This window comes from Anguilla rostrata, chromosome 15 (assembly GCF_018555375.3).
Source record: "Anguilla rostrata isolate EN2019 chromosome 15, ASM1855537v3, whole genome shotgun sequence".
In the NCBI taxonomy this organism is placed as follows: domain Eukaryota; kingdom Metazoa; phylum Chordata; class Actinopteri; order Anguilliformes; family Anguillidae; genus Anguilla; species Anguilla rostrata.
This window is the reverse complement of record NC_057947.1, coordinates 24,776,195-24,803,198: the sequence shown is the minus strand read 5'-3', so window position 1 is coordinate 24,803,198 and position 27,004 is coordinate 24,776,195. Positions and strand designations below refer to the sequence as shown.

At 49.4% G+C, this 27,004-nt stretch overlaps 1 protein-coding gene across 2 annotated transcripts in view; it reads left to right on the top strand.

The window, feature by feature from the left end:
- Nucleotides 1-27,004, top strand: part of LOC135241088 (protein Shroom2-like) — a 42,648-nt gene that overhangs the window by 7,187 nt on the left and 8,457 nt on the right. The window contains exons 3-6 of one of the 2 annotated variants that reach the window (XM_064311221.1): nt 5,370-5,518; nt 23,450-23,572; nt 23,905-26,110; nt 26,869-26,951. In XM_064311221.1, the coding sequence (XP_064167291.1) occupies nt 5,370-5,518; nt 23,450-23,572; nt 23,905-26,110; nt 26,869-26,951 (2,561 nt within the window). Of the gene's footprint in view, nt 1-5,369; nt 5,519-23,449; nt 23,573-23,889; nt 26,111-26,868; nt 26,952-27,004 lie in introns of those variants that run through there. The other variant, XM_064311220.1, reaches the window with a different exon arrangement.

The window sequence follows — 27,004 nt, the reverse complement described above, 5'->3', positions numbered from 1 at the left end:
ACGTAAACCATCCTTTAAATAATTCCACCTCCCACCCACTATCATTTCATTTCCGTTCACTTGATTCCTATTAGACCTATCCACTTATATTCATTATATTTTTACTGGCCCTTTCGGGGCAGTTGGTCTTGCAGCAGGGCTTGGACTGACCAGTGGGCATATGGCTTTACAGTTGGAGCCAGTTGGAGTTAGAGTTTTGCCAACGGCCAAATTTCAGCTGCCCCCATCTGGTATATGAAACAAGATGGTCGTGAGAATTAGGCTATAACTTATGTGCCAGCACAGCCATTTGTGGCCTGCTGTATAATCTATATGGCTGCGATGCCTTGTGGAAGAGAAATAGAAAGTTGCCTGCCTCAGTTCTGGGAAATAAAGCTCTCCAGTGTTTTTCACGGCACATACAACTGCAAGCATGTCAAAAAATGTGGCCTGGGTACCTTATGGAATTTTGATTGCCATGACCAAAGTGGCCTTGTCTTAAAAATGATGGAATTGGATTCAAGTCCTGTTACTATAAAATAGAATAAACACAGACAACTTGGATACAACCAACATTCAAAACTTTCAACAGTTAACAAGATCTGCAAGATTAAAGTACGCAGGCCCAAAAATATCAATTAATAAAAATAATAAAAATGACATTTAAAAAACAGGCAGTTTGGCCAGCCTGTAGAGTGGTTTAGGGGTCTGGCTTTAGCAACAACAGCAAAATTGGCTGTTTTGACTTTTGACCATTTTGTTTTGTATACCAGATGGGGGCAGCTGAAATCTGGCCATTTACATACTCCGAAAAGCCATTTTGGTGCATTTCACAGTGACTAAAGAGTGACCAGCGATCTGAGCAGATAGGATTCCACGCTGTGGGCGGACCCCAGCTCCCTGAAGCATGATGGGAAATAACTCCACCATTTTCTTTCTTTAAAGTTGGCCTACCTATCCGGAGGAGCTTGTCAGAGCATTTGTTCACCACATAAAAACACACCTGCTTCTGAGCTGTGGAATGTGTGGCTCTAGGCCTGTGGCCTGAGTGCAGATAAATTTCACACAGAGGTTTCTGTCGGTACGAAAACAGAATCCGAATGCGCACTGTGTACCTGAGGAAGAACCTGAGCAAAGTCTCGGTCTTGGTCTGTGAGCTCGTTTTGGCTCTGAGGACTAAGAGCGGGGCACGTCTCGGCGTTTTGTTTCTCGATTTGATGATCCGGGAGTGCCGTTTCAATGTTTCGTAGATTAGTAAATTCACTTGAAGTGTCAGGTCATGCAAATGACCACGTTCGTGAAACACTTTTGCACTGGGGTTTGCGCGAATTCCAGAAACGGATCGCCCTCCTGGAAAGGGATCTTCCGCTCGGGTGCGGCAGGGTGTGTGCGAATGGGAGCGGGCGGGGCCTGCTGGCCTCGCCCCGAGCCTCGGGTGCGCTACGCGGTCCGTCACCCAGGCCGGGCCGCTACACTGCTCTGGAAGGACACGTGGCACGCACCGTTAAGCCATTGCTGCCTGTGTTTGTGTTCTCTTTAGTATTTAACCGCTGTAGCCCTGCCCTTCTTTCACCCCTGCGGAACACTCGTTGAATAATGGTTCTGCTGTGTAATGTTCCAAGACTTGAATTCACCTCCTCTTCTTGTAACACTTGTCCCTGCCTTTTTCCTGCTATTCTATTAGCCTGTGTAAGCTGTGCTTTCTCTGTATCCTGTACAGCATCATGAAAAGCTCTTTGTAGTTAGGCTGCATGCTACCCCTGCCCCCACTTCTCTCCCTGGTTGTCTTTTATTCCTACAGGAAGCTGCCATTGCTTTAAGATGTTTATTGTTCCTCTGATCACCTGACCGGTCCACCACTATCTGAACAGCTCTTTTTTCTCTTTCCACGGAGGTGGGTGGAAGTTATTTTGGGGGCGTCTCTTTCCCTGTCGTCTATCTTTACTCACCTCTGTGTTTGAAGCCCCTCCGATTCTTCCAATAATAAACAGAGCGGTCTGCACGTACGTAGCGCATGGTCCCCCGCCGCGCAGAACATTTTTGCTGGTGTGCGTGTTTTGGCACAGCGCTGCTTGTTTTGTTCGCTCAGTTTGTTCCAGGCCTGAGGTGTGTATGCGTGTGTGCGTGTGCGTGTGTGTGTGTGTGTGTGTGTGCGCGCATGCGTGCGTAGGGAGCGTGTTCTTACAGAGCCTGTTAGAGTGTGCGTGTGTGCGTGTCTGTTGGAGCTTTGCACTGCAGAATGAGTTTGAGAGCAGTTTTCCATGGCCCCCTGGCTGAGTGTCCTGTATGCAGAAGCCAGCAGCCCCAGAGCCCTCTGGGTAATCTGCAGTCCCCAGCGGTTTACTTGCACACTCTGGCCTTCTTCCACTCCTCCGCTCCACGCTGAGCCCTTACTCCTTACCTGAGTACTGAGCAGAAGGCTGAGGAGTCTTTACTCCCATTAGAGAAAGACTCTTTACTCAAGTACTGAGCAGTAGCTGAGGAGTCCTTGGGCCTTGGGAACTAGGCAAGAACAGACCGTACATCTTCAACCCCTTCTGCAGAATTGAGTCTTACTCCCATTATTAGTCCATCCCTCCAGGAGAGATTAAAAAAAAAACAAAAAAGCAGATAACTCATTTGTGAGGAGTTGGTGTAATGCCTTCATAAATTACTAATGCTTTCATAATAGGTAATAAATGTTGTTTTTGAACACAGTGTTGTTGACTCAGTCACACTTTGAAGTTTGGTGCCGGAGGCCAACATGTGAATTCTGGGTATCTTGTTTTAAGTGCAGCGAGTCTCTCAGGCCTGTGTGTTTGCCTTTCTGAAGGTTCAGTAAAGATTGCTTTAAAGCAAGTCCACCGACGTGCTGCATTTCCAGGCCTCAGGCCTGGCAGGAGAGCCTCTGCTCTTCCTCTGACCCTGGCCTCCATTCAGCTGCTTGAGAGGGGTCTGCTAAATGCCTGTAATGTAATGTAATGAGAGGGACCTCTCCCCATCCTACACCATGATCATCCCATATAATTGACCAATGGGGAATATCTCCCCCAGCAAAACAAAAACTGGACCAGCCCATATACACTAAATGATCCAAAATGTCTGGACACCCCTTGATCTGAGGCTCTTTTTCATGGTTTGGGCTAGGTCACTTAGTTCCAGTGAAGGAAAATCTTAATGATACAGCATACAATCACATTCTAGACATGCCCGTGCTTCCCAAACAGTTTGGGGACGGCCCTTTCCTGTTTCAGCGTGAAAATGGTTTTGTCGATAACGGTGTGGAAGAACTTGACTGGCTTGCACAGAGCCCTGACCTCAACCCCATCCAACACCTTTGGGATCAGTTGGAAAGCCAACTGAGAGCCAGGCCTAATTGCAAAATCAGTGCCTGACCTCACTAATGCTCTTCTGGTTGAATGGAAGCAAATGGAAACAAATAGAACCAACATCAAGTATAAAGCCTTCCCTGAAGAGTGGAGGTTGTTATAGCAGAAAAGGCTGGACCAACTCCTTATTAATGCCCATAATTTTGGATGAGATGTTGAATGTCAGGTGTTCACATACTTTTGGCCATATAGTGTAGTGGGTCAATGCAGCCAGTCTGAAGAGCTTCTGTTTCATGTTTCTTTCAACTTTTCTTTTTTTTCTAGTTTTTCCAGTAGGCCCAATATTGGATTGATCAGATCCACCAGACCCAGTGGTAACATTTTTTGTATTTTATTCACCACACTGGTACGACTAATCAGGTCCCAAAATCGTCGCAAAATGCAACTAAAAAGTGGAACTTTTCTGGAGCCCTGGGTCGAATATGTAGCAGGCTGCATTTTTCTGGGTAACTATGTTGAATGGAATCCAGTACTGCGGTGGAGCTGGGGATGAGGGTGGAGAGGGGATTTCGCCTGAGTCAGCAGTTCCTCTCCCTGTGGAATGCAAGTCCTCACTCAGGTTAGACTTACATGGGGGGGGGGAGCACTCTCAGCCTATGACTGATGATTCACATGGTTTGCCTGTGCTGCCGCTCAGCTCTTGTGATGGATTCAGTATTCAGCATTTTTACTTTGTGGCTGCCCTCAGTGCTGCAGTAAACATGGCCGCTCAGGAGCCAATGTGACATCATCACACGGGAGCTATTTTGACATCTGCAGCGGACTGGCTGCACAATTTGATGCGGAAGTCGAGAGGTTGTAAGAGGTTGATTTGAGGGGTTGTAATTACCGAGTCGTCTTTGCTCCAGTCAATTAGAGTGGATGTAATTACTTAGTTGTCTTTGCTGTAGTTGATTTGAGAGGTTGTAATTACGGAGTTGTCTTTCTACAAGTTTGCGTGTATTCTCATATTAATTTACAGATTTGTGAATCCATTCTACAGATTTACGACTTTTTATAACAAAATGACCTCCATGTGGTCCATCCTGACTGCCCTCCCTGACCTCCCGTGCAAGGGAGTGCCTACGTTTCGCTGGTTGGCATGGTGATGGCACAGCATCACTCTTTTCTAATGCCGCTGAACTGACCTCATTTCAGACTCCTGTCCCTCTGAAACGCTGTAACAGTGCATCAGCTGGCTGTGCCCCCCCCCTCTCCCCCGTGCCCCCCCCCCTCCCCGCCCTGCTCTCTGTTTTTGTTGTTGCCCCCTCGTGTGGGTTCATGGTGGAGTGGTATGGCACCGCCTCCCGTCCCGTTACACAAGCACGGCTCTGCAGGCACTGGTCACCACCCTCTGAAGTTTTTTTTTTAGATTCAGGCCTCAGTGCTTATCTTTCTGTGACAAACGCTGTTTTTTACCTCGGAAATTATTTTTCCTTTTCTTTCTTTGTGTCAGACAATGGATATTGTCAGTAGCTGCAATTTTAGAAAAAATGAATAAATAAATAATGGAGATTGCTGCTAGAATATATTTTGCATGGATGTTTTTTTAATAGACAGGTAATGAGTGATTAGTGCTTGTTCTTTGTGGATTTAATGGAGAGGATTTAATACCTCTGTTGTATCGTAAAGTAATCAGGATCGGGAGCACACATATTTCCAAGAACAAATAAAACTTGGTATTATAGTGTGACTGCCTTTACGCATTTATGCAGATAATACATATATTAAAATAAATATAGTAATGGTGTATAATGTATATAGCAATATTGGCTGTGCCTGTGTGTAATAGTGTGCAATGTTGTTTAATATTGGCTGTGTCTATGTGTAGTGGTGTATATTGTATAATGTTATATTGGCTATGTATGTGTAATGGTGTATAACGGGTATAGTAATGACTCTGTCATGTTGTATTGGTGTATATTGTATGTAGTAATATTGGCTGTGTCTGTGTAATTGTGTGCAATGTGTATAGTAGTATTGGCTGTGTCCGCGTGTAATGTGTATAATGTATATAGCGCTCTGTCCCTGTGTTTGTCCCAGGTGGAGGAGGGCAGTCAGGCCTGGGCAGTCCGGCTGCAGGTGGGTGACGAGGTGGTGGCTGTGAATGAGTACCCCCTGACCGGCTACCGACAGGAGGCCATCGGCCTGGTGAAGGGCTCCCACAAGACCCTGGCGCTGGGGGTGAGGAGGTAGGCCTCAAATCTGCTACTTACCCTGGTCTGCTTAGCCCTGCCCTCCGACTCCTACAGGACAAGAGCTTGTTTCCACGCCAGCAGCACCCATTGTGGAAGTGCGAGGCCGGGAACAAGGGCTGAGTGGTCTGTGCGTGGGGGTGGGGGGGGAGCGGTGTGTTTGATTGTCCTGCTCATGGACCTGGGACCCCTGCTCTGTGTGAGCTGAGAAGCAGAATCTGTAGGGTCACCACAGGTTACGTCCTGGTCTCTGCAGAAATTGGCCAGATTGGGATCTCTTTCAACATGGCTGCCATCAGCACCGCGGCTCTCCCGCTAATAGCTCATCCTGTCATTTCAATGACCCTGATCTGGGTTCGGCCCAGCAGCTGACTTAGCCAATGGGGTGCTAGAAACATTTTTTATGCCAAGCAGTTCGGTATAGTAAGAATGTTTATCAGGCCCTGCAAGGTCATCCTGATGAGAGAGAAGGTGTTTTTGAGGGGCCCCTCCCATCAGGGAATGTGCAGCCACTCCATGCCAATCACATGACCCCGCTGCTCTTGCTTTTCGTGGCACACGCACACACGCACCGTATCGTGCAGCAGCTGGCTTCTTCGGGGCTTGTGCGTTTGATTATTTAAAGAAGAAAACTGGTTTCAGTCGTTGGTACATCAGCAATCTCACTGAATTGTTTTAACAGCCTTAGTCATTCTTTGTCACAGTGCAATTATTTGTGGGAAGTTCAGAGTCTGGAGAACTTGAACACTGTTGATAGCGGAACGGCGTCACCGCTAAACGAACGCGGCTATGTGGGGATCGAACAGCCGGTGCCCGTCACAAAGTGTGTCCCCAGAGAGGCCGTTACTAAAGTCTGGTCTTCTCAGTCCCTTTCTGAGAGGACTGAGTGTGTTTGAGTGAAGAGGTCACGTTTAACAGTAACGGTTTCATTTATGGGAATAAATAGGAAGGACAGGGGAATTTTAACCGCTTTAAATGCAAGGTAAACACGCAGAGCCCAGGTAAAGCAGGACGTTAGCGATAGCGGTCAGAGTCGACGTGCCGGTGGAGCTGCAGAGGGAATGGTGGCTGTGGTCATGGGCCTGCGCTGCTGTGGCAGTAACCTGCCTGTAGTTGGATAGCTGCTACATTGAGAACAGAACCGCACTTATTGTTTTTTTTTTTGTTTTTGTTGAGGCTAAACCCCTGAGGCTAAAATATTCAAACCTTTTGTCATATTGCCATCCTCAGTGACATGGCTTATGGTGATTGTAGTCCTGTAGACATAACCACGGGTGTCCAAATTAACTAGGGAGGGACTACCAATCAGTGCCTCTATTTACAGGTGGGCTAATAATGGATATTCATATTAACTCAAGACAGCAAATCCAAAGGGTGGATGTACCTTTTCAAGGGAAATTTATACAATGTGGTTTAGCAGCAGAGGTGCCTAAGATGAGGCTGACAAATTCAGTTAAATAATGAAGAACAAATGTACAAACTTTTGGATCTTTTAGCCTTATCTTAACTTAAAAAAAACTGGGTATGTGTCTTCTCTGAGTACACTCACTGAACTCTGTGGATCTGTGCATGTCTGTTTACCACCGAAAAGGCTGAAATTAGAGCCCAGTCCATTTCTATTTAAAATGTAGTTGGACAGTAAACATGAGAAATGGATGGGTTTGGTTTGCCACCAAGTCCACGTCCTGCATGGTTGCTGAAGTCTTTACCGCGCCTGAGCTTTGAGCGTTTCCTACCATGAGCATTTTCATAGTTTCGCCACATATGTTGTGGCAAAGGGCAGCACTTCAGCATAATGGTTAGTGAGCTGGGCCTGCAACTCCATGGGGCTCCTGAGGAAGGTACGTGACCTGAATTGCCTCAGTGAAAATACCCAGCCAGATAAATGACCTGTGAGATATAAGCTGTGTAGGTCACTGTGGGTAGGAGTATCAGCTGAATGCCTAAAATGTAAATGTAATTTATGTGTACAGTAAGTCCCTTATCTTGATAGGAGTATGAATTGGTTGCGATTTTTCTGCACGCAAGCCTCGTCTGGCCCTGTTTTTTTTTTGGGGGGGGGGGTGGAGGAATGTTAAATAGAGGCGTAGGATTTATGCCTCTTCAGTTATGCTAGATTATTTTTCCCATTGTTGGTTTTTCCGCAGGGATTCGGGAAGCTGGTATAGTTAGAGCCACTGAAACTAAACTTGGGGACAGAGGCCATTTACGGCCATAGTTATATTATGCACAGACACAGCATCCAGCGAGGCTGCAGAACAGTGTAAATCGGCAGGTCTTTACCGAGCTTATTTACAAGCCCTATAAATATCCTCATCCCTATAAACCCACGAGCCCTGTTTGTGCAATAAACTGTCATGGTATGAGCATTGAATTTTACATGCATCACAGAGTTTACAGTGCTCTGCCTTCTCTCTGCGTCAAACACTGTGTTTACTGAAAAATTTAAAGCTCAGTGTTGTTCCAAATTCAAATCGCAGTCTATTTTGTTCTCATGGATTAAAGAGCAGGACCTGGCTTCATACTCAGAATTGTCAAGATTGTTTTGCAGATTGTTTAACTCTGACTTACTGACCAGAGAATCTAGCTAATGTTTGCTAAGTAGCTTGCTAATGAAGAAAAATGAATCATAATAGCTAACTTCCTGCCATATTTTAATGTGCATGTATACTAGTTCGGAAGACAGGCTGTCAGTTTTTGTGTAAATGTTCACTTTACCTTCTCATTTTAGCATTAGTAAGAAACTAAAGCTAAGAAGGATTTCTTAACAGGACAAGTGGAGTTTTGCGTGCTTGATCTGGCAGTGTAACAGCTTTGTTCACTCTGACTTTGAAATGGATCGGTTCTGGAAATGCACCTTGGTCTTGAGCCAGAGTATTGCCGGAGCGACTTTCTCTGAATGCCAGCTCCGGCTCTCGTTCGCACATGACCCCCAAATGGTGAAGTTCCAGAGCAGTTTCAGCCAGGTAAAGCCGCATGTGTGACAAGGGCTTGTGTGTGTGTGTGTGTGTGTGTGTATTCACAACCTGAACTGGCCAATGAAGTGCTCGTCTGCAGGTGCAGGTAGATCAGGTGAGTCTTGTTTTTTGCTCTTGGCCAGGTGCCATACTATCTTGCCAAACCATCTCTGATGTAACTGCCTGACGGCTGAAACTAAGCAGGCCTGGGCGTGGCTAGTACTCCAGCTGAGCGGGGCTGTGTGTTGGTTCCTGTTGAGGGGAGGGGGGCTTTCCTTCACTTTGAAGTGAACATCAATCAGATACGCTACATAAATGTATTATGTATGAGATTGTAAACTTCCCAGAACATGAACATAATGGAAGGGAAAGGTATCCCAGTGCAGCTCTCTGTAGGGAAGGAGATCCCAACAGTCTCTGTAGGAAAGAGGATCTCAGTGCAGGTCTTTATAGGAAAGGGGATCCCAGCAGTCTCTGTAGGGAAAGGTATCCCAGTTTAGGTCCCTGTAGGGAAGGGGATGGCAGCACAGGGGTCCATTGGAAACAAACAGGATGACAGCAGAGGTCTCTGCAGGGAAGAGGACCCCAGCATATAGGGAAGGAGTATGGTCAGAAAGGGTGACTTGCTGTCATTTGTATTGAGGGGAAGTGGGTGAGCAAGCCCAAAGGCTCCAGAGGTGTGTCTGTTAGCTGAAGGAAGAGGATCACACCCTGCTTTGCATGATGTGCATTTGTGTAAAACTATGAGGTCGTGCTGCTGTTGGGAGGAAGAGGAAGGAGCACGCCATCATACGGTTGCATCAGGAACTATACTGTTAACATGACAATAGCGTTCTGAAGCATTGAGTAATGTAGAATCAATGTTGAATGGGCCACATGGTCCCACAAAGTAAGCGGTCATTATTGCGACATATGACACATTCTCCTCAGAATCCTGAAGATCCTCATTGGCTGACCTCGCATAGATCAAGTGATTTGAGCAATATCCTTGAAGAACCCATCATGTAGGCTATTTATGAACATGTTCAACACCTCGCTGTCTGTTTATCATTTATCAGAGCCTGGTATCGGTTTCACTTCCTGATGAAAGTCTGCCGGTATGGAAAAACAAACCTCAGGTGAAGTGTCCCATGTACCATGTACACAGTGAGGTAATAGCCCTTATGAGCACACACCTGCTTAAGAAATGCACAGCACATTCCTGGATTTTATTCTGGGTCTGGATTCGATCGATGTTTGCCCTTAACATTCATTTTTAAATAGATGCACGTGTTCTTTTCTTTCAAGTGCAAAAAAAAAAACTTTTTTAACATGCATTTTGGCAACCTTTGAACTCTCTCGCTTCATTTTGAGAAGTTCGTCATGTAACATTTGACTATTTAACTGTGAGTCAGAAAGGCAAATGCTAGCTGAAGGCCATTGTCGATTCGACAGCTTGTTTTTCAGGAGTATCTCCTTGCAGGAGACACCAGACACTTATAATGGAGCTCATGTCATCAGATGCTGAGGCTAGCGAGTCACAGATGACTGAGAGCTAGGCTGGAGTCACGCCGATGAGACTGATGAATGAGAGCTAGAGGATCCCTATCGACTGACTGACTGAGAGCTAGGCTAGAGTCACTGCCCAATCAGACTGACTCACTGAGAGAGCTAGGCTGGATCAAGCCAACAGACTGACGACTGAGAGCTAGCGAGTCACGCGAATCAGACTGACTGACTGACTGAGAGCTAGGCGGAGTCACAACCATCAGACGACGATGACGAGAGCAGCTGAGTCAGCTCATGATGACTGACTGACTGAGAGCTAGGCAGGAGTCACAGCCCAATCAGACTGACTGACTGAGAGCTAGGATGGAGTCACAGCCTGATCAGACTGACTGACTGAGAGCTAGGCTGGAGTCACAGCCCAATCAGACTGACCGACTGACTGAGAGCTAGGATGGAGTCAGAGCCTGACCAGACTGACTGACTGAGAGCTAGGCTGGAGTCTCCCTCCCTGTAAATCCTCTCATCGGACGGCGGGAGACAACACTGCTTGGCGTCTGAAATCTCTGGCTGCTGGACGCCGTAACGATGTTGTAAATATTCTCCTTACTTGGAAGGAAGCAGACTGCAGTGTGGGAAGGGTTAGGCACTCTTGGGGGGGGGGATGTCTGCTGTGCGTTATCCCGCTGAACTGTGTGCTGTTTTTTTTGTTCCTTTGTAGTTGTATTTTCTCCAAATTTGGAATGTCCATTTGTGTTCCTGAGCTGAGCTCATCTGAGCCGCTGCCTTCTCCGTCGGCTCAGGAGAGCTCAGGCGAGCACGCGGCGTCCTCTCAAACAGATGACGTCAGGCCAGCGCTACTCTCCACCGGCCCTGCTCCCGCAGACTCTGAGTCAGAGGACAGCTAATGCGCTCCATCTGCAGGCGGAGGAGGGCACCCGACTGACCAGAGCGCGTCGCTGGCGCCCTCAGTGTTTCGGTCGCCCCTCTGGCGTCGGCCGTCCCGCTGATGGAAGGAGCCGCTGTTTTCCTGCTGACCGGGACCGGCGCTCAGGCCCTGGGGAGTCCCAGGTCTCCTGCTCCGGCTCAGTTAGCCTAGTCATCCTAAATTCAAATGCTGCTCCACACGGGTGGACCTGACCACTGGGACGCCATTTCTGAATAATACAAAGCAGAGGTTAGCACGGACCCCGGGAACAGAACCAGGGCCCTGGAGGATCTGGGTCCCCCACCCCTGCTCTGCACCCTGCATCCAGATTTTGGATGGAGGCAATCTGCGTGCTGATTGGCCTTTCGCCGTTAGGGGCTGCTGGGGGGAAAACAATGGCGGTATTGTCTGGATGTCGACCTGACCCCTGTGTTATTGCAGGCTTAATGAGACGCCTCCCCCAGCATCTCTGGGGGGGGGGGCTCTTTGCGGGGGTGGCGTGTTGTCTGACGGGTGGGGGTGTTTGTGCCCCAGTGACCCGCACAGATGGGGGACGACCGCCCGTATTGTCGCTGCGTTTCTCCCAGAACCACCCCGATGCTCCCTGGAGAACCACGCTACAGCGTGTCTGACTCTGACTGTGTCGGCTGGGTATTGCAGGGTAAATCAGGTAACATCAGGATGGCTGAGGGGAAACTGAATTCAGTTCAATTGAATTTTATCTGTGTAGTACTTTTTACGGAGAATCTGATGCAACAGTACAAAAGAAAATTGGGTAAAAAACCAGACCTGAATCTCCAAAAAGCGAGCACTTGAGACGACGTTGAACGACTGCCCTGGTTTACTGTCTGAGCACTTACAACGACTTGCGTGTCCGCCATTTTCCTTCTGGGCGCCTGTACCGTCGGCGGGTCAGGCTCTGCCATAGCCCCGCCCCCTCAATCTGATCGGCAGTTGAAGTGACGGGACGAGCCTAAAAATCCAACTGGGCTTCCAAATTTGAGCGGGGGAAAAAATAAGGTAACTGACGCTGAAGAAATGTGTTTCACTGGATGTGCTGATGAGAGGCAGATTTGGGTTTGTTTTCTGAGGTCTCCCCTGGGTGGTGTTTTTAAAGTGAGCGCACAGATGAATCGGCTGGGTCGCAGCACGTCGCCGTGGAGACGGAGGCGGAGGCCCACAGCCCACAGCGATGAGCGCAAGGTCGAGCTCATAACCTTCAAATGTGTAGTCTGCGTCTGTTTGTTTCTTTTTTTAAAAACCTGGCTCAAATAATGCTTTGAAATTCTTTTTTTTAGAAGACAGTTGTTTTGGTTAGTAAGATGTTTTTTTGAAAAAATTCTCAGGGTTAGAAATATAGAAGTGATTTTCAGTTTTACATGATGAAATATTTTTCTTTGGATAAAAGGCCAAATACATTTTTTTCTTCAAGAAAAATAAAACTTTTCAAATAACTTGTAATCTACCAGTACCCAAACCGATGATGACACCATAGCTATGAAGGCAACAGTAGGCAATGAAGGTGCTGCAGATGCTAAGTGAGCTCCACTGATGGCAGGACAGAGATTTACCATTGCCGTGGTAACCAGGCCGAGGCACAGGCGGCATTAAATATGATATGATCCCTGCGCTGATATGCAGGCTCTGGGCCTGCGGTCCCGTTTGATTCACTGTTGTTGAGAAATGTTTGGTGATGCAGTTGCTTGATAGTGTGTTGTCAAACCTGTTGCGTTCGATTTGCATTAGTTTCGTATGAGGAGAAACGTCTTTCGCTTTCCATAGACAGTGATGCTATGTGGTTGTCTCCAGCTCTCAAATTCAAATTCAGAAAACTTTATTAGTATGACAATTACAGTGTCACCAGAGCGTGTTTGTGCATGTGTGTGTGCACAGGTACAGTATAGCAGGGGTTTTGCATGCATGCTGTCACTCTTATTTCATTCCAGATTTTCAAGGCCTACGTTTCCCTGTGCAGAAAATTTACGTACAAATGCATACTTCAGATACTTCTCAGATATCTTGTCCATCCCTGCTCAACCTTGACTGTCGATGAGTGATAAAAGCACACAGCAGCGTCAGTGAAACCAATGATTCAAGCCTAAGCAAGATTATTTGCTGTTTCCTTATTCTAACAACATGTTTTTAGTTCCGTTTCTGTGACTACAGCCCTTGTGGCAACATGCAGATGTGTAAGAGCAACACTCTGTAAAATGCGCGTTTTGGCATTTTTCTTTTCTCACTATGCACACTGTTGCTGCCAAGCCATTTTGCATGGAGGTAGAGAGGCACAGGAAAGAAACTGAAATAACTCCAACATACGAAACTGAAATAACCTCAACACAAGAAACTGAAATGTCTCCAACAAGTAAAAATACCCTCTCTACCTTTCCTTCCACGTATTAATTGACGAATTACATTAATTGGTACTTGATATGTTGGTGTTTTAAGAATCTTGGCCTTTACTTTGTAAACCAATCGTTAGTCACTCTACATGAGACCATCAGCTGAATCCCTAACATGTAAATAAGAAACTGGAGTAGCCTCAATATAAGGAACTCCCTGCTTTTTCCCAGCTGAGAGTGTGATTGAGCCACCTGGTGGCAATGTTTGGTACTTGAAAAGCAGTGTCATTGGAGAGTGTCGGTGTGTTTATCCCTTTTTCTACGGTCTATGGATTGTCCTTAAGCCATTGGTTCCCCAAGCTCTCCACACGTACCCCCTGCTGGATCTGGGTGTTTGATGTGATGTGCATTCAACTAATGAAGCCCTTGATTAGTTGTATCAGGTGTTCTTGAGGGTGGAACACATGAAACACCTGCATCCAGCTGGGGATGCCCAAGGAGGGGTTGGGGAACCACAGCTTTATGCAGCGAAACACAGAAGATGGGAATTGCTGAATGATATGAGACATGGTGCATTCCTTATCAACCGGCAGCTTTGTTATCGAGCAGCCTGTTGGAACTACTTTCTGGAAGACCACTGTGTGATCGTGGCAGTTACGTCTTTTACATGTACGATGCTCCTCGAGTTTTGTGGGAAACGGCGGACTCTGAGCAGCCTTGTCTCTGCGGCGCGTGGGTACCCTCCGGGGGTATCACGTTCCACCAGGCAGGATCCTGTTCCCCTGGCATCCGATCGGACCTCCCGCAGCGGGCGTGCAGCGGTCTGAGGGAGGAGTGAATAATTGATTTTGCGCCGTGCGATGGGGGATTGAATGTCAGCCTGGTGGGCGGGACCGGGCAGGGTTTGGTTACACCGCCACGCGTGCTCCCTGTTCTGCTCCGCGCGGTCGAGCGGGAGGTCCTGCGATTACCGCCAGTCCCGCGCTCGCTGGGGAGACGAGGGACGAACGCACGCACTTCCTCCTACGGCACAGTGTCATCAGCTTCCACTGTCTCAAGGGCTGCTTCCCAGCTAACACACACCGTTCTCACAATATTGCTGCCTTGTAGTGCCAATGTCACAATGTTGACAAAACATTCCAGTAACATTGTGAGAACATTTTGTGTCAGCTGGGTTGGAATCCTGTCCTTTGTTCCATTTTTCCTGTTTTTATGTTATGTTTGAAGCTGACAGTTTACCAGAGAGCACTGCAGCTGGGTCTCGCGCACTCCTCTGATGTGCTCACCTGCACATTAGGGACTACATTCTGTTTCACTTTGATGTAGAACTGCGGTGGCCAACCTTGCTCCTGTGACACGCAGACTCCAGTGGTTCTTGCTTTCATTTTAATGTCCATAACCAGTGTGAACCTTAGGATCCAGGTGAGTGAGTTAACTGTTTAATGAATCAGTGTTGCTGTTGCTCTTGAGGATCAGGGGGTTAAGTATTCCTGGTGTAGAATCACATGCTCTTTCATTCTTATATAACACGCAGGCCTGGGATGTGTGGCACTGAAAAAGGCTTGGCTCATTTTGTGTGTCGGTATGGCACGGAGAGGTGTGTGCGTTGTGAAATTTGCAATGTTATTTGCATGTTATTTGTTGTGCTACTGTCTGCACTGAGAGACTTCAGACTTCAAAAATTGGCCACAGCTAGTCTGCATTAGTGGTTTTTTTGTGTGTAATATCAAACTTACTCACCAGCAGTGCTTTGGTGAGTAATCTTTGAAAGATTTCTCAGTATCTCCTTCAAAAATGCCCCCCCCCCACCACCATTGCATTGAACAACCACAAGAGGGCAACATGGACAGTCAGTAGAGGATGAAAAGCTAAAGGGAATTACATTTCTGCTCTGGCAAAAATGAATGGAAATTATAATTCAAGAAGCGTGGTGTCAGTGTGCAGATCTCAATGCTGTCGTGTGTAGCTGTACCAGTGAGAGAGGAATGGGGAATTCCACAGATACAGATTCAGATGTTATTGAAACTTGTAACTACAGCCATTTGCCGCTTCTAAGAGGAGTCTTGACAGCGAAATAAGTATATCTTGTTTTTTTTATTATCAGTACTTTTTAAAAATAACTTTTCCCTTTATTACTTTAATTATTCATATTAGTCATTGTTTTATTTCAAATCCAGTGTGCTGGAGTAGAGAGCCAAAATGGCAAAAATTGTGTCAGTGTTCCAATACTTTTGCGTTTTACTGTATGTGGGCCAGTCCGGCCAGCAGTAGGCTTCCTTTCAGTTGTTGAGCAGTAATTATACCTCTGCTGTACTCATTTTCAGCTGCAGCTGCCCCTAGCTGCCATGACACCTGTTAAATCCTCAGGTAGTGAAATCACGTGCAAGGGAGAGGGAGGTTAAAGGAACCTTGTTAAGTATACAAGTATCGGTCAGTACAGAAGACATGTTCTGGTCATGTTCATCAACATGTTCATGGTGGCATCAACGCCGATGCACTGAAAATGAATACTACCCCACCCTGCACACACACGCAGACAGGATACAGTGTTAATGGTCAGAGGTGCCGTGCCTGATAGCTTGTTGTTAACTTGGGATACCCCTTGCAGAGGGTGTCTGAGTTCAGCTCCTGTCAGGAGTGATTCATAGTGAAATTCCACTCAACAGAGCGAGTCCGTGAAGTAGGGCGAAGTGCAGCCGCTCGCCGTGTTTACTCTGGCCGTCTCCTCGGACGTGTGGAACAGGTCAGGCCCAGGACAGCGCCCTCAGCCTCCCGCACGGCTCACTCCCTTCTCTCCGTTTTGTTTGTTTATGTCTAACTCCCGCTTCTGCTTCATCACCTCGGCCGCTTCTGTCGACGTGGGAAATGCTCGGGAAAAGTCAGCGCTCTCCTCTGAAATACGTGAGGTTGCTGAAACAGGCGCTGCTTCTTTTCACACTGCGCTTGACAGGTTAAGCTTCACGTGCAGCTTGTGCAAGCGGGCCGTGGGCGCCAGGTCGACCAGAGGAGGGGTCACTGGGGCGGGATGTACCGCAGACATCCCACCGACTGACGCAAACCAATCTTTCATACCAAGGCTGCAGTATTCCCCAGCATCATGCTCTGTTTTTCAGCATGAGTACCCTGCTTTGCCTCACTTGCTTCCTATTTCTCTCCTAGTCAGTTCTAAGTTGTGGCATCAACATGTTGCGCTGTGTGTACTTGGCAATGCCAGTGTATTGTAAAATATAATGACAGAGAGTTTAGGTGGAAAATAGTGTGCTTGTGATCAGACAAATGGCAACAGTGGAATCTGTGATTACCGGTTTGTATGTGCATCCTGTTTTTTTTTTTGTTTTTTGTTTTTCAATTTTTAAAAAATAAAAGTGGTATTGTAGATTACCTGGCGGTGGCTGATTTTACAAGATAACGTTTTTAAGCGAGCTGTGTTACTCTATGTATGATGAGTGGGGCCTTGACTGGTCTTCAGGAGTTCAGGCTTAAGTATCAGTCCACTGTCCGTGGGCCCACTGGAATGCTGGTCAATGGTTAACCTGGGCCACTGTTAGCAAATCCATTCCATTGAGCTGTGAGAAGCCGGGCCTTGACCAGCCCTGTGGTGTCTGAGTGGAGGGGGAAGTGTCTCTGCTCGGTGGAAGTGCCGCTCATGCCCTTCTTCCTGTGAGCTGTGGCCGTGCGGCTCCACGTGCAGATGGGCCTTTCTGCTCCTGATCCCCGCCTGCGCTCCTGATCCCCGCCTGCTTTGTGCTGCTCCCGAGAGACGCCGCTCTCAGAGAAAAGCCGACAATGGGGGCGAGCGGCGGTGACGCAGGGAGGCCCAGGCGTCAGGGGCGACTGGCGGCCCGGTCGCCTGGCGACCGGCGGGCTGGAATGCCGCGCAGCCCAGGAATGCGGCCGTCGTTATCAGCGGCGCACGCTTGGCTTCGTCCCCCTCTCCTCCTCCTCCTCCTCCTCGACATGACCGGCCTGATTGTGAAGCCACTCAAGTGAGCCTTTGTGAGACCTCGCAAATCCCTCAAATCTACCGCCCAATCACCTTTCAGCTCTGAGTGTGTGTGTGTGTGTGTGTGTGTGTGTGTGTGTGCGCGAGTGTGTGTGTGTGTGTGTGTGTGTGTGTGTGTGTGTGTGTGTGCGAGTGTGTGTGTGCGTGTGCGAGTGTGTGTGTGTGCGCGAGTGTGTGTGTGTGTGTACGAGTGTGCGCGAGTGTGTGTGTGTGTGTTTGCGTGTGTGCGTGTGTGTGTGTGTGTGTGCGCGAGTGTGTGTGTGTGTGTGTGTGTGTGCGTGAGTGTGTGCGTGTGTGCGTGTGTGCGTGTGTGTGTGTGTGTGTGTGTGTGTGTGTGTGTGTGCGAGTGTGTGTTTGAGTGTGTGTGTGTTTGTGCGTGCATACTTCCTTGGGGTCGGGGTCTAAGTTCTACTTTAAGTTGCTAGTTTGAGTCTTTGGTTTAAAACCAGTCTTTTCTACAGAACCTGTTTGAGCTGGTCTTAAATCAGTTACTTGAACTGAGCTATTTGCTGAGTCTTAGCCTGCTGTCATTAAGGTTGTTAAATTAAATTGAGTAAATGTCACAATTTCAGTTTTTTACGCGGTGTTTCATTTACTCCAGGGATCTCCTTCACTTCAGTGTGGTTTCAGAAATGAACAACATTCATGTTTCTTAATCAAAGTGAAGGCAATGTCCCTTGAAGTGAGGTACAATCTGAGGGTTGAAGTTGGATTCATTTTGGAATGCATAACCATACAGTTAATACTTTGGTATATTCATATATTTTTACATTTTTTTATAATTAAAGTGCAGCATTTATTTCAGGGTAAATATGAAAATGGCCTCTTCTCTGGAACGTGCAGATGAGCAGCCAGCTTACAGTAGATCATTGTGGAGTATTGCTTTGTGTACAGTAGGTCTCCCATCCACTCCAGGCCCAAATAATTCCTGAATAATCTTGTGCCTGTCACAAGATGACTTGCTTTTTTTGCCGAGTTTTAATGAAGCCTCTGTAGAGCAGCAGAGATCATAAGCTGGACTTTCTCCAAGGCAGTCGCTGAGGGTCACCTCAGACCAGGGCCAAAGCCGCCCACTGTGTCTGCGGTTTCTTCAGTGGTCAGAGGGATCCTGCTGTTGGTCTGATCGGGCCTGTTGGACCATCGCAGAGGGGTCAGGGGTGTCTGAGGGGGTCACATAGTCTGGCGTCTGTGGATGAGGGTATGTGAGCAGGGGGTGGTGTGGATTGGAAATCACTTTGGGGTTAGTGCCCCTAACACACCCTGTGTCTGCTCAGAAACCTAGGAGGGGGGTTGGTCAGTTTGACATGGCCCAGTGAGCTCAGGTTGGCTCCGGTTTAGCTCAGGTTTCACCCGGATATAGCCTGACTTTGTCATAGTCGGCTAGAAAACTTACGTTTCTACTAAATGTAGCCCGGTTTCACCATCTAGATGTTCAGTGGAAAGGCAAACTTCATTTTCGCCCCTCTAGACATCTATATTCCATATAGATTCAGGCTTGTGCTCACTGGCAGTTATCAGAAGGCTCTGCTTGATGTTTTGGAGCTCACAAATCCATCCTGCTCCAATTAGCCTAACTGTTTTGTAGCGAAAGCACTAATAGGCATATAACCTGTTTGTGCTCATTACCAGAAGTTTCTGTCATTCTAAATATTTGTAATAAGAATGATTAGCTTAACTGTGTGGTCGACTCCTGTACTAGTTGTACACTGCAAAGAATCATGTTACATCCCAGTAATACCAGTAAGCGTTCGTGGAGGTGCACTTTCAGTATGTGTGAGTGGGAGGCATCTGAATGTGGGGAAGGTTAGGACATACTGCATGCAGCTCATTCATCAACAGCTAAGTGGTTGTCACATTTTATTAGAGGAATTATTTCTGTACTTGAGCTTCTGTCGTTAAATCATTTTGCCCATATGCTCAAATATTTGTCACATTGTCTGCTCAGTGAAGTAGAACTCGGCCACAGCTATTGCTCTCATTCAGAATGACCACCTTCTCATTCCTCCTTGTGATAAAAGAGACTGATCTTATGGACTAATAATACCTTTAGAAAAACGTTAATTACTCTAAAACAACTGGGTTTGTGAGTGACTGATGTTGCATTTTGTGTGTTCAGTTCAATTGAGAAGATTCCTGGTGAATTTACAGTGGGTTGTCATGTTGTGCACTTTTGACATCTAGTTTTGAGTGACCCCCGTTCACAACCTGCAAGGGGAACTATTCAAGGAATCCCAGCACAGCACAGGTGGCCATGCTCTCCTGAGAGCGTAAATGAGAAATGTCGAAGGGTCCAAGAGAATGTTCCAGCCTATGGAAGATTGTCCACAAATCTTACTTAGAGAAGCATTTTATTGCCCCAAAAGTCAATGTATTTTCATCTCTGCCAGCACTCAAAAGAATCTAGGAAAGGTCGTAGGTCAGGAAAGTTGTGGATAATTGGGCCCTGTAGACAACTGCATTGGGGGAATGCAAAGAGGGCGCTGGCAGTTCAGAATGAGGACTGAGGGCTGAATTATTTTGAGAAAGTAGCCACACCAGGTGAAGTTCTCTGGAACTGACGTCAGAGAGAGAGAGGGAGAAAGCGAGAGAGAGAGGGAGAGAGCATCCTGTTTCCACATCCCCTTGATTACCTAATGAGTCATTTGGGGCCAGTGAGGAGTACAGCAACTGGATTACCTTAGAGTTGTGCCAATACTCACAGGCCTCCTTTGGCCTTTTTCGGGAGGGGGGGGAAGGGGCAGATTGGGGGAGGATTGGGGAGGGACCCACAATCGCTCAGGAAATCTCCTTTGACTGAAACGCTGGGGCACACAGACTGTCTCGCACAGCGCTCCTGCTGAAGTGGCGGTATATGTGTGTGCCCGTGCGTGAGCTAAGAGGAGCAGTGCGTGAGCTAAGAGGAGCAGTGTGTGACCTAGGAGGAGCAGTGTGTGAGCTAAGAGGAGCAGTGTGTGAGCTAAGAGGAGCAGTGTGTGAGCTAAGAGGAGCAGTGTGAGAGCCAAGAGCAGCCGTATGTGAGCTAAGAGCAGCAGTGTGTGAGCTAAGAGCAGCCGTATGTGAGCTAAGAGCAGCAGTGTGTGAGCTAAGAGCAGCCATATGTGAGCTAAGAGGAGCAGTGTGTGAGCTAAGAGCAGCCGCGGGCCTCTGTGGAATGCATGCTGATCCGGCTGCCTGCGGTTTTATTTACGGGCCCTGGAGCCCTGGGTCCAGAGCTCTGAGCCGGCTGCAGAAGCCCCCCGTTGTCCTCCTGGCGCAGCTCTGAAGCGCCTGTGGAGCGCAGCGCCCCGCCAGCTCACACCTGCGCTTTTAGGGGCTCCCCCAGGCCTCGGCCGACCACCCTTCCTCAGGTCAGGAGGGTCATCGTCACCCTCCAAGGAGCGTGTCTCCGCACTGTTCCCTTTCTCCTGAGCTCGGTGAGTTTTCATTTGGTTTAGTTTTTGTTCAGTTTCTTTTAACCCCCTACCCATCCATCTTTCCCTCACTTCCCTCCTCTCGCTTTGTTTCCTTCATCTATGGTGCTTGTTTTTGCGGTGGCCAGTTACCTGTTTGTTTGTCTAACTTTAGTGAACTGTCCTGTTCGGATGTGAGTATCTTCTTAAATGTCTATGCTGAGGTCACACGGAGTTGTTCACTTATTGTATCTGCATGACTTATGCTATATAGCCTATATTAGCCTATCTTGTGGATTTTATGGTGAAATCTCGGCAAAATACACTGCTCCTCTCCTACGCCTCCGTTAATTCTTTCTTAAATTTAGAAATCGAATAGAAATGGTTATTGCATTTGTGTCCACATATTCTGTTGGGATGACACATAACATCACTGAATCAGTTTTTTTTATTTCACATATTAACAGCTCTGTTGTCGGTTCTCAGTTGTGAACTAGCGGGGAAAGTCGTTTTGTACGGAACCCAAAACTCTGTGGGAAGCATCGCTGAACAGTTTTGCCTGGAATGTCGTTTGTGATTTGTTGGTTTTTAAACGTGCCTTCCCAACGCAGGGAAAATAAGCTGAGCAGTCCCGCCAGCTAGCCCCCACCCCCCAGTGAACCTCCCTGCAGCCGTCCTCCCTGCTGTCTGGCCTGCTGTGATTGAGTGTGCGGGGATATCTGCGCCAGGCTAGCTGTAGCCCGGGCGATATGGCTAATGAGAGCGGCCCATTGGAATTCCTTTTGTGGTCTGGAGAATGGAGCGCGGTGTAGCTGGACTCCAGAGCGTTTCCATAAGACAGGGGGCAAGCAGTTCTAAACCCCTCACAGCCAGGAAGAAAGCAGTTATACGGGGGATCTTGCTTTGGGTCTTTTTTTGCGGAGGTTCATTATTTCTTCTTATTGATATTATTTATTGATCTATATTTATATATATATATATATGTTAATGCTTTATTGTCACCTCAATTACGCTTCTTTACTAGTCACTACTGTGCCCCAGCACCCTCACCCCCACACCAAACGCACCTCAACTGCGGCTGAGTTAGTTTGTGTTCGCGTCGCATGCAGTCGCCGCTGCAGATTGCCTGGAGCCCCTGATGCTCCTGGGCTGCTGACGTTTCCCTGGGCCGCCCCGCCCTGCTCGCAGAAGCTGGGGACGGCGCTGGGCTCCTGCGCTCCTCGTTAAGCGCTAGCGGCACGCCGCGTGGCGCGCCGGCCGTAAAAACGCTCCCGCCGGCAGATTTACTGCGGGCGAAGTCGTTCAGCGCGTAATGAAAACAGCGCGGTGCGCGTTCGCTCGTCCCCTCCTGAGGCCGTGGTTCACTCGAGGTGTGGGCAGAGGGTGGGGGTGTGTGGGGGGTGAAGAGAGGGTGCGAACTGCTTGACCTTGTGGTCCTGCGGGGCTGCGGAGAGTTCGCCCCGGCTGAAAGAGCGACCTTTCCCTCACCTCTGGCTTCAGTAGTGAACACCAGCAGGCCTCTGAATTAAATTGCGATGTGAAGCGTGATTCGTTTTGTTTTGTTAGTTGTTTCTGCATGTTTTGTTTTGTTTCTGCATGTTATAACGTGCTTACTGATGACAGCTTTTTCAGTCTTTGCAAGTCACCTTTGTAATGCAGCTGTTTTTGTGCAAGTTTTTTTTTTTTTTTTTGGAAAGGAATGAATCATTGGCACAGTCCAGATTCAGTACCAGAGCGTGGGGCCCATCCGTGCACTAGGACAGTGCCTTAATGGGACGGACCACCCAGCAGCTCATGTTTTGCATTTCCATGTGTTTTTATGGCGGTGTAATGTTTCTTATTGGCCATTAGAGGGTGCACAGGCACCACAACTCTGCCAGTGCCCACCATTCACTGTAGAAGCCCGCAGTGTACCACAATGACTGCTTTTAAGGTGTGTACATTCTGTTTCACAATGAGAACGAAGGCACGTGCCTGGTCTTGTAGCACGTTACGCAGACTCTGGTGTGCTAAAGTTAGCTAGCGCAGTGCGTGCCTTTACGGACAGGGCTCAGAAGCACTCGGACAGAGAAGTGAGCTTCTCCCACTCTGTGGCCCTCTGTAGAACTGCAGCACCTGTCTGGTTGCCATAACGAGAAACTCCACCCCACCTCCCCAGCTTCCTAACACCATTGGTTCAGTGGTCCAGCGTGAGTGTCCTTCCCCTCTCCCACTGCCATCCAGGAAGATGAAAATGGTGGACATTGTAGCGCAAAAAATCGCATCAGAAAATGATGTGCATGTAGCCAAGAGCATTCTCACCCGGATTTTTGCACAGTTCCATGAGGTATTGTACAGTAGTTGGCCCTCTGCCCCCTCCTCCCTCCCCTCCCCCTTCCACCAGTCTTTCCCCATTCGTCAAAAAACCGTCACCATTTTTTCAGCTCTTTGCAAAGACGTGTTGCACTGCATGAGGCATAATGGTGGTCACAGCAGATAAGGTATCCGTCATGCGAAATCCAGATTGGTGCCTAATTTATTCAATTGACTGACTTTTCTTATATGAACCGTAACTCAGTATAGCCTAACTCCAAACTGTTGCATGTTGCATTTAAATTTTTGTTCAGTGCAGAGCAGTTGAACTGATGCTTCGTAAGTGAAACTAATGTACTTGTCTCTTTTTTGTACCTTGCATGCATCGCAGAAAGAGGCGGTTGAAGGGGTAGGTTTGCTGTGCAGGTGTGTTAAGCATGCAGCTCAGGTTCCCCCAGGGGTGTGTTTAAAATCTTCCCAAGTGTTTGTGGGTAAATCCACGCTCTGTGTGTGTCTCTCTCTCTCTCTCCAGGAGAACTGAAACTGTGAACAGGCCTCACTCCTGGCACTCTATCAAATTTGCTGAGGCCCAATCAGAAGCTTCGAAAAGGCGGACGGCGGACACAGTGGTCTCACGGAGCCAATACGATGCGAGGTGAGCTGGTTATATCGGATTCAGGAGTTTCAGAGTTTGGAGAAACTGATTCAGAAGTAATCCAAGGAAACTGGACCTCTTAAACCTGCCTTCCCAATGGCCAGTCTCAGCCAACGGTAGTGTCAAGTGCTGCCCAGGCTACCTTCTGCTTTGTACTTCTTGAGTTTCTGCAGATATGCGGTTCCTTGTTTTCTCTGGCAGCTCATGGTGCATGGGGATTCTTGAGGAGGTTAAGGTTATGGGCTACATATGGATTATATTGAATGCTGATGCATGTTAAGTTGGCTATCGTGCTAAATATAGAAAACTCCCTTGTCTTTGCGCTTTTCCAGTTTGCCCGATGACCTCTCGAGGGGCTGGGACCACACGAACCTGCGGAGGGTTTCTAACCAGTTCAGCTCCCTGGGCAGCATGGACAGCCTAGAGCACTGCCCGCCCCCCTGCCACACGGGACCCCTGTCCCAGGCCAAGCCCAGCAGCAGCACTGAGTACCTGGGCGGGGCGAAACGCGACTCGGCCTACAGCTCCTTCTCCACGGGCTCCGGCACGCCGGACCACGTCCTGTCCACGGAGAACGTGGCGTGCAGGGCGGGGGCGTGGGACCCCCGGAACTGGCAGAGTCTGGACGAGAAGCAGGGCGTGGGGCACGGCGAGGGACGGGACAACCCCCGCCACTCCAGCTCGGCCACCGGGGGGCGTGCCAGCTTTGGCCCCATCTGGCACGTGCCAGACAAGAAACGGACCGCGGAACCTTCCCCGCCGCCTCCGCCCCTCCCGGTCCGCAGCGACAGCTTCGCGGTAACCAAGGTGCACAGTGAGGGGCCCGATCCCTACGCAGAGCAGAGGCCCCCTGCACAGGGCAGAGGTGTTGTTAGGGCCCCTGACAGTGCCTCGATGGGCCCTCAGGTGGATGACCGAGGCCCAGGCGGCCGATGGAGTTACCAGCCGACTTCCAAAAATGACGAGCACTTCCCCCCCCACAGCTCCGGCTACGGCAGCCAGGCGAGCTCCCGCTCCAGCGTGGAGTTCCCATCGGGCCACGCCCCTCGCCACCAGCAGCAGTACGGCGATGAGAGCGCGGTATACCCGCAGCATCGAGTGACCGCGGCCACCATGCCGCCAGATACAGGCGGCTACTACAGCATCACCCAGGAGCAGCCCGCCGACAGCCTGCCGCCACCCAGCGGCCATGCCTGGACCTCCGCCACGTCCGCCACCGGCACGCTCGATCCCGACCCCTGCGCCGACTACTACTGCGTCACTGCTGCACCTCGGCCCCCGGCGAGGGAAGAGGACAGGAAGGGAGGGGGTGGAGGTGTGGAGATGACCCGGGGAGCTAAAGAAACTGACCAGAACTCCAAATCCCATAAGGCAATGCTCCGGCTATCTCACCCACTCCCGCAGGGGCATTACCCTAATGACCAAGACAGCAACTACTATGGAAAGCAGAAGGGCCCGCCCCTTGACCAGCTGGTGGCTAAACCAAATGGCAATGAGGGGCGGAGTCAAGGCAGAGATAATGGATATCATGCAGAGAGCCGTTATGTCAACTTCCCCTTGAGCAAACATGAGAGCGAGGAGGGGCAGGCTTCACAGCCCAGAGAGACGCCACAGGATGCCTGGCTGTCCCAGGAGGCCGTGCACTCCCAGTACCACATGGGGGCAGAGGCAGGTAGCCTACAGGAGCCCTGTCCCCCCAACCCCCAAACTGGCCAGCAGGTGACGGGTAACGAGCGATTCGCCACCATCCTCCGCAACGTAATCCAAGAGCGCAGGATCCGGCTGCAGAAGAGCCAGAGCACCACAGCGCTGACGGGCCCCGCCCAGGCTGAGGAAGAGGAGAAGGGCCCGGAGGTGTCCACCGAAACGTCCGCCTCTTCCTCTGACGGCTCCTTCTCCACCTCCTACAAGGACCACCTGAAGGAGGTGCAGGCTCGCGTCCTCCAAGCCACCTCCTTCAGGAGGCGGGACCTGGAGCCTGAAGTCTCTCCCCCTGCCTCCGCGCCCGCCGCGATCCTCCGCCCCGAGGCCCCGCCCCCCGCCGGCGCCGTGGTCTCCCGCATCGGGGGCAGGAAGCGCTTCCCGCCCGAGAAGAAAGGGCGCTCCGTCTCCGAGCCCAACAAGATCCACCAGATGGGCGTGGCAGGGGCGGAGCCCGAACCGGAGCCGTCCCATCGCGAGCCCGCAGGGTCCCTCGCCGACCGGCGCAAGGTCTTTGAGCTGACAGGGAAACCCGTCTTTCAGAAGCCCTTCCTCAAACAGGCCCGTGGGGGCAGGACTAAGGGCGGGGCCGGAGGCGGGACTCACACCGGCAGGGGCCTCCCGGAAGGCCAGCGGGCCTCGCTAGGGCAGCAGCCGTGCACCTTCGCCGAATATGACCCCTCGTGGAACGTCCAGTGGAAACCCTCAGGAGCAAAGCCTGCTGGGAGATGCCACTCTGCCGACAACATCCTGGACCCAGCCGTGGACGACTGGAACAGAACCCCCTGCATCCACGAGAGGGCGCGCTCGTCCCCCTCCGCCGAGCTGTACGGACAGGTGAGGCCCCTGAGCGCCCTCCCCCAGGCGTGTCTGATTAGTCATCACTCCTCTGTCATCACCAAGCAGGAAGTACTCAGCTTTTATTATTCTCCTTTTCCTTGTTTGCTGGAAGTTTGTGTCGTAAGGTTGTTCCTTATTACAACTCAATCATTTTTCCAAGCTTCCTCGTTGTGTGTGACCAGCCTGTTGAAATACATAATATGGCAACTCATGAGGGATATTTGAGATCCTTTAAACCAGGGTTCTCAAACTGCAGGACTGCAATACAGATTTTGTGGTTTCCTTTAAGTCGGCAGCCAATTTAGGGGGGGGAAGGGGGGGGGACTGTGTGGTCTCTTTAGCCAATCAGTGACTTAAAGCTCTCAGGAGCTGAAATTTCACAAAACCAGCAGTAACCGTGGCTGTACAGGCCTGTAGTTTGAGGTCCCTGCTTTATGTAGTCATTTGAATGTAGGCTAATTACTTTAGCCGTCCTTGCTAACTCAGACCAGCCTGTTGCAGTAAAACATTGTACAGTAAAACATTTGCCTTGTTTCTTGCTGAGACATGTAAGGTTATCTAGTGATCACAACAGAACAGTACAACAGTGTGCACAGCCGAAGAGCAGTATCGCAGTCTGGGTCCCTGCAGTCTGATCTGTGAGACTGGCAGCCATGTCAGGGGCTTGTGCTGAAAGCTTGCGACGGCAAAACCGGTTGAATTTGAAATGTGCGTCTGTTTGTGCGCGTGTGTGCCTGTGTGTGTGTCCTCTCCAGAGCATCCCGGGTTCCGGGAGGACGTCCGCAGAGTTCTCCTACCCTGAAGACGAACCCGCTGGACACGAGGGTGCCACCCCCAGGTACCCTAACTTACCGTTTAACCGCACGGCCCTCTGTGCGTCCATCGCTCAGC